The sequence below is a fragment of the Neolamprologus brichardi genome, chromosome 7 (assembly GCF_056152115.1).
Source record: "Neolamprologus brichardi isolate AB-2024 chromosome 7, ASM5615211v1, whole genome shotgun sequence".
In the NCBI taxonomy this organism is placed as follows: Eukaryota; Metazoa; Chordata; class Actinopteri; order Cichliformes; family Cichlidae; genus Neolamprologus; species Neolamprologus brichardi.
The window spans coordinates 43,741,306-43,748,943 of NC_142110.1; the positions used below are offsets into that span (position 1 = coordinate 43,741,306).

Here is a 7,638-nt window from a genome sequence, read left to right on the forward strand (position 1 = left end):
CAAGGAAGAAGGAAATAACTAATGAGAACACAGCTGGCTGTTTCTGAATGACCTACAGGTAAGAGGACATATTATTTATTTAGGACAACTCAAAAAAAATTATATATATATACACATATATTTTTAACACTAGAGCAAAACCATCAATAATAACAATATTAATAATAATAATAATGTAAAGATATTCTATGTTCTGTATCTTTTTGCATGTACAAATGAGCCATGTACATTTTTTTCTATTTTTACACGGGCCATCTATTTTTGACGTTAACATTTATTTTTGTCTTTGGATTCTGTTTCGACTCATCTGATTTATCTGTGTATGTATACACGTACTCTAAAACTCCCTTACTATCACGTATCAGATAAGACTATGGTTAACCAAACAGATGACAGATCTTAACAATCAGAGTTATGCAGAACTGTAGTTGTCTTTCCACTTGGGGAGGAAATCCCGGAGAAAATGTCTATTTATATCCTACTTACTCACCTATCAAAGTTGCTTACTGTGTAAGCAAACAAAGATGCTCTTGTACACATTTGCAGTTGGTGTTAAGTTATATTTTTTCCATAGAAGCCTGGTACAGCTATACTTCCAGATATAATGGTGTGGTGGAAAGATGTTTTATGTAGAGAGGTGGGCTGTTATGTGAGGATGGTGCGGTTGAAGTGTGCTGGCATGGCTTCAGTTTCAAAACAAAAACTTCCATGTGTTATTTTTTCCTGTTATAAAAGATAAAGAAGAGGGAAGTACTTCTTTGGAGCTGAGTCATGCTAGATTGGGATTACCATGTGATATACTGTCACACAGCTTTTTGCCAAATTAAGAGGCAAACAAGTCTACACTGCACATCTGGGTTTCTTTGGTAAAGTGACTCATGTTTCATCACTAAAGAATCTCAACATCTGGTAATAGTCCCTTTTTTCATCCTCAGATCTCAATGGACTGGGCCCTTCTTATAGTTTTACAAGTGTTATTTCAGCCCTCTCTCTCAGGTGGGTGGTAAATACATTTTTTGGATATGTAGAAGCAAAGTCAGAACAATAACTACATATTTGACACATGAGGCACTTACAGCTGCAGAGTGAGATTATGTTAAAAGCATAAGATGCTTGTAAACATTTTAAGACTGGAGTATTTACCTTCATCTTGGCATTATTTTGTGTCATTTCCCTGCAGTCTTGTTCACTGTTGAGGCAGAGCAAAGCATGTACACGTCAGAGTTTGAAGAAAGTGTCGTGATGGGCTGCAAGTTCAACCCTAAACCCTCCTATCCTCATCCTGACCTGAACGTGACCTGGCACTGGATCAACTCTGACTCTGTTCAGGACGTGATCCGGCTGGATAATGGCGTGGCGCGCTCGGAATCTCCAAAGTATCGGGGACGAGTGCAGCTTCTGACCGAGGAGCTGGCGGAAGGCTGGGCTAAGCTGAAGGTAATTCCTGGCACTGAGCTACTCAGACTTACATAACACATGTTGGACGGCTTACCACTTAATTCCTACTAACTTTCCTCTGAGCATTAAGCTTGTTTAAACTTGCCAGCTCTTCTTCATCCCTAGAAAGTGCCACGGGATAACTTTACTGGAACTTTACAGGGGTGTATACTCATAAAAGGACTAAGTCTGTTTAATTTTTTATATTATAGTACAGAATAAAACCCTAATAAGAGAGGCAGAGGGAGGGATAGAGCTGAAAAGTTTTCCATTTTGGTTTCTTTAAGAGGGCATAACAGAGGACTCATGTTCTTTTGTGATTTTACAGTTGTCCAGTCTTAGAATCAGTGACGCCGGGAAGTACCAGTGTGTGGTTCATTCAGCGGATGGAGCCGACTATAAAACTATAGCCTTGTCTGTTGAAGGTGAGAAGTACATGTGTTGCAGTGTAGGCCTGTTACTTTTCTTTTCTGAAGATTTCACAAGCATTGTTCTGGGAATGGTCTCGTAACTGCCAAAGCGCATGGTCATTTCTGGGCAGTTAAAGTTTCACTCAAACTGAAAATGAAATAAAGACCACTATTAGTCAATTTTGTAAAAAAAAAAAAAAAAAAAAAAAAAAAGAAGAAAAAAGAAAACAACTTTGACAAACTCAGCACATGCTGTTATCAATCTTGTGTTACAATAGAACTTCATTTTCTTCCCTAGCATCTTATAAATCAGTGACCAAACACATTGAGAGGGCAGCAACAGGTGATGAGGTCCTGATAACCTGCCAGTCTGAAGGATACCCTAAGTCAACAGTTGAATGGCAGAATGGAAATCTGGAGACACTCAATCCCAACACCACTGCTGAATCAACACCAGACCAGATTTTTAGAATCACCAGCCAGATAAAAGTCAGCTCATCAGAAAAAAACAACTACACCTGTAAATTTACAAAAGACGGCAGCTCTGCAACAATTTACATTCCAGGTAAGCGTTCGTTCCCAGTCTTGAAATGGTACATGGTATTTACATGTCCTCCTGCGTGTGCATGAGAGTTAGATGCAGCTTATTGCTGTGTCTTTGAGATCAAAAGGACGGCTTCCTTTCAGGACGGCGTTGCAGAAATGGATTTCTTCCAAAACAATACTCACAATATTTAACAGGAAGGGGGATGTAACATAATCCCAGCTTTTTCAGGTGGGAATCATCTGGCTGTACTGTGTGCCGCCGTTAAAAAAAGGAGAGAAAAGGCTCCAACATTACTGTACCTGTTTAACTGATCAGAAACTGAAATAGATTTTTTTAAACAGTCCCCAAAAGAGCAGATGACACTAAAGTTCAAGTGAAGCTCTAAATGTTCAAAGCTACCACAGGAAATATGTTCTCATAACCTGTGTGCCCGTCACCACCAACTTCCTGTTATGATTAGAATTTTGTTTTGTACATGTTGGCTTTTATCCCCTCCCTACATCAAACTGCAGAGACTTAGATATGTAGATATGATTCCCCCACTTTTTCCACCGCTTTCCTGGAATTAAAAGACCCTCCCATGTGTTTCTGTGAAGCTGGTGGGTGGTGTTTGTCTGGTGTGTGGATGTAGGATGCGTAGCAAATCTTCAAATGTGAGACTTTACTGTGTCTGCATGTAGGGTGCTCATCGTTTTCACACCAATATGGAAAAAATATATATTTAATCATAACACGTATCGAAACCGTTTCACTTTTAATGTGCTTTGCGTGTGTCATATTTATTTCTTTGATGAAAAACTAGCCACATTTTCCCATGCGGTATTTCCCACAGGAAGCTTTATTGTAAGTCATATTGTAATGACAAACACAAAAGGGTAGAGTTTAATGATGATCCTGTTGAGGGAAATGAGAAATATATTTTAATTCATTTCTTATACATATAAAATGTTCAATGCTAGAGTAAGAGAAATGTATTGTTAATACAGAACAAATAAATAAATACATAAAATATGTGAAAGAAGACATTTTTATGTGATCATATCTGCCATTGCACCAGCATAACGAGGCACTATAGCTGCTATAAGGTTTTGTCCTTGACCAGCAAAGGGGAAGTTTGTGGTCATATGCCTTTTGGTATGTTTGGTTATTTCCAGAGCGGCTAAAATTGCTAAAGCATAGATATTACCATGAAACACTAATCCCACAATGTTTTGACTCTTTTCACAGATGAAATACCACTTCATCCTGCAAAAAATGATGCTGTCATCATTATACTGTGCATAGGAGTGATAGTGGCATTCGTCTCTGTCGGAGTGGTCACCTATCGACGACGAAAAGGTAACCAATCAGTCCCTCAGTTCAGCACAGACAGGAATGCTTACATATCCTGTGTCGTGCTGCAGACATAAATGTTGGTTTCAAACAAAATGATGGGTAACAATTTAGTGAGGTGTTAAAATACCACAGATAGCAGCAGTTATCTTGAATAATGGGCTTAGATATAAACAGTTATCTCAAACAATGGATACTTTGCAAGATATTTAAGAAACAAATTCAAACTGAAAGCCAGTCATCTTGCAAAACCTGTAATACAACATGAAGGTGATCTTAATGCAAACCTGCATTTCCCTTTGCCACAAAAACAGACAAGCTATTTAACACCTCACTGCAAGTGCTCGCTCTGGTTTCATTTTAAACATTCAGTAAAACTGCATAAAATGTGCAACGACAGAGCTGACATCGGCTAAATGATTTTAACTTTAATGCCCAAGCAAAACCAAAACTTTGTTGTTGGTCTTGTGCCAAACAGCTCACAGACAATCTGAATTCATTACTCAGCACTGCAAAATGTATCTTTCCTGTGTCAAAGGCTGCGCAGCTCTGACTGGGGAAAAAAAAGAAAAGAAAACAACACATGCATACTCCCAGGAACACTGGTGACACTGTAGGTCATGTAAAAGAGGAAGCATCTGTGAACGTTTCAGGAGGTTCTTGTCCCATTTGTTCTATAATGCTTGTGATTTGAACAAAATTTTGCTGGAAATTCTTTAGCATGTGACCTGCAGTGTTTTTTTTTCGTGTGACCATGACTTAGCTTTTTACATTCTAATGCGTTTCGCAACTATCAGACCAGACCGGCTAGATTGTGGGAAACACCCAGTGTGGTTTTGGTTTATGTACAAGGGGAATTCAAAGCTAATTGTAAACGCACGGGTGATTTTTTTCAGCACGAGTTTATATTATTGTTCACACACCTCACTCAGGTTCACTGGAAAACTTATTAAATATATTTTCACATATGAATGTGTAAAAATGTAAAAACAGATAGATCAGGAAACTGTCACGCAGTTATCAGGAAGGCATGGATCTTTATTGTGGTGCTTTCAAGAGCATATGAAAATATTGGACATTTTGAGGAATAATTGAAACTTCAAAGCCGAAATATTAGAATCAGAATCACAGAGACTTTATTAATCCCAGAGGGAAATTGAGTATACAACAAACGTCAAGCACTGATTTAAAATAAAGTGTAGAAACAGACATATTGATACAAAAATATAGAGATATAGGTATAAATATACATATAAATATAAAAAGACACAAATGTGTGCAAATATCATATGAAATCATATGTCAGAATCATAAGAGATTATGACACCATGACACCAAATCACTACATATATGGTGGCATAGCACCATTTTAGCAAATATAAGGTCAATTAAAGAATGTATAATTCAAAACAAACCAAACTCAACAACCTCCATACATTCAGTGTATCAGTGCTTAAAGACTACATCACCTGCTGTACCAGTACGTTGCATTAAAGTGCTCTTTTTTGTTACAGGATCCCACAATCACAGCACTCACAGCACCAGGAACCTCCTGGAAAGACCTGCTCCTACCGCTGCTTCCCGTGAGTTCAGTGGTTATGTTTTTATTGCTGTTTTGCTGTTGAATTTCTACACTGGTTATAAATAAAACTGAGTTCTTCAGTGGTTTTTTTTTTTTTATCTTACTGTCCTCTGTGTTGTCATATTTCTAACAATGCTGTTCTCTCCTGTCAGGTCTGAGAAGTTATGACGACAACTATGAGAATAAGATAACTACTTGTAATGAAGGTAGGTAGCTTATCAAGTTGAGAAATATAGTTTACATGATTTATGTGCCACTGAAAGATTATCTGAAAAGAAAGACCTGCAGGATATTTCACATCTTCAGCAAATGACTGACTGGACTTCTTTTTGTCTCCAGGCCACGTTGAGGAAAATCTGGGGTTGTATGTGAAAACGCATTACTCAGAAAGCTTTCTCAGTGCAGAGCGAAGGAATCAATGCATCACTTTCAGTGCGGAGGAGCTGCCTCGCAGACTGCAAAACAAGTGAGTCATAAATACATGCGTCCAAAATGATTGGGAAATAGACGACTATGCATTTATCCGATATCATTTCCCGTACACGCAGCCTTAAAAAAAAAAAAGTTCTTCTTTCCAGAAAATCGCATACAGTGAATCCTCTTTTCGTTTACTTGCAACCACCCAGCATTGTGCAGAGCTGTGTGTGGCGTCTCAATCAGTGTTGTATTAGGTAGTGGTCCTTGTTAGCAGTAACACCATCCTCTATGAATCTACAGTACTAGATAGCACATTTAAAAAATAATGAGGTTATTATATTTTTAGGGGTCTGAATGAAGACAAGTTTATGGTCACAATTAATTTACTGTGTGGACTTTAACTAAATTTGTGTTGTATATTCAACCAAAGCCTTCTATTACCTACAGATTTAACTTAATGAAAATATACAATGCTGGGTTTAAACACAGTTCCTGTGACAGCTAAAAACTTTTTATAATAGACAAAAGGGAATGACCATGGCATGGCAAGGCTTTTGTTTTCTTTTTTTTGTTCCTACATTTGTGTTTGCGAACAGTACTTCTGCCTATTTAATGCTAATTTATGATAGTTGACTGACATTGACATGGCTATCGGTTTATAAGGCAGCAGTTGTGAAATCAGTGAGCGAGCTTGTGAAGCTCAGCTCGAGAACATTTTTTGAATGCACTGATAGCTACAGTACATGTCGATGTATCGCAGTAAAGTTTTCAAATGCAAACGTTGTTATGCAGAAGTCCCTGTGAGGTAAAGTAAAAGTAATCTGTAATAAGCCCAGGATCTCAAAAAAGAACTTAAACCTCACAGACACACCATGCTCTAAATTTGTTTGGGGTTTTGTTGACTTCACAATCTCGACTTTGCTTTTTTTTATTTTCAGTGAAGGCCACCCTGTGAATCTTCCTGCTTTACTCCCGGGAGCTGGTGAGACATTTTTCCTTGAGGGACTTCCCGGAAGCGGGAAAACAACTGTAGCCCACATCCTAATCTCATCCTGGACTGAATGGCCCACAGATTCCCTTTCCAACTTCCTCGACCTCAGCGCACTTCATCTTCTCTTATATGTTGACTGCAGCTCCGTGAAGGACGACTTGTTTCAGGAGATAACAACTCAGCTTTCACTCACCAAAAATATATCAATAGAAAAGTTGAGAACTCTTTTAATCACATCTGGCAAGGCTCTGCTTTTGTTGGACAGCTACAAAGAAGGAAACGAATATTTCGATGACTCATTAAGGAAGTTTCTAAGTGAACGAACAGGTTGCAGGGTGCTGGTCACGGCCAGCCCAGGACACTGCCCCGAGCTCAGGCAAACGGTTGGGAATGAAGGAGTTCGAAAGCTTCAAATACAGCCTGCCAAGTACTGAGTTTAAAAATAATATTGTGACCAAAAAAAACACTGTATATGAGTTAGATTTTTAACAAATGAAGCAAGTGTTTTGTGTGTGTGTGTGTGTGTGTGTGTGTGTGTGTGTGTGAGAGAGAGAGAGAGAGAGAGCGGCATTTAGATTTTTATAAGCCCAGATATGCTGCAGAATGTACTGAAAGTGATGTACTGCATGATGATGTGTATTCAAAGTGATGCTTGGGAAGTTATAGACATGCAACAAATTATAATTTTGTATTCTTTGTTGTCTTGATTGTCACTTTCATTACTGTGCAATATGTTTTTTCAAAATTCTTTTAGAGAAAGTACATCATTGTTACTGGAAAAGCTGCATAGTGAAAGCGGTGATAAGAAACTGGTGTTTGCAGAATCTATGAAAGCGGCAATTAAAATCTCCTTTTTCAACACATGTAACAGTTCAGATACAGCAGTGGTTTCTGTTTTAGCTCAGTGTGTGTGCATGAAAGA

At 38.2% G+C, this 7,638-nt stretch overlaps 1 protein-coding gene across 1 annotated transcript; it reads left to right on the forward strand.

The window, feature by feature from the left end:
• LOC102782912 (coxsackievirus and adenovirus receptor homolog) lies at positions 1 to 7,273 on the forward strand. Its single transcript, XM_006788771.3, has 10 exons — positions 1 to 58; positions 936 to 996; positions 1,181 to 1,437; positions 1,766 to 1,862; positions 2,146 to 2,412; positions 3,622 to 3,732; positions 5,241 to 5,309; positions 5,461 to 5,514; positions 5,648 to 5,774; positions 6,664 to 7,273. The coding sequence occupies exons 2-10, from the start codon at positions 942 to 944 to the stop codon at positions 7,148 to 7,150; spliced, it is 1,524 nt and encodes a 507-aa protein (XP_006788834.1). The 5' UTR covers positions 1 to 58; positions 936 to 941; the 3' UTR covers positions 7,151 to 7,273.
• The last annotated feature ends 365 nt before the right edge of the window (positions 7,274 to 7,638 follow it).

What these genes read in the sequence shown, in the direction of transcription:
- LOC102782912 (XM_006788771.3), top strand. Translation starts at nt 942, where the DNA reads ATGGACTGGGCCCTTCTTATAGTTTTACAAGTGTTATTTCAGCCCTCT. An exon ending in TATAGCCTTGTCTGTTGAAG is followed by an intron (nt 1,863 to 2,145) that starts GTGAGAAGTACA and finishes TTTCTTCCCTAG; the next exon opens with CATCTTATAAATCAGTGACC. An exon ending in TGCTCCTACCGCTGCTTCCC is followed by an intron (nt 5,310 to 5,460) that starts GTGAGTTCAGTG and finishes CTCTCCTGTCAG; the next exon opens with GTCTGAGAAGTTATGACGAC.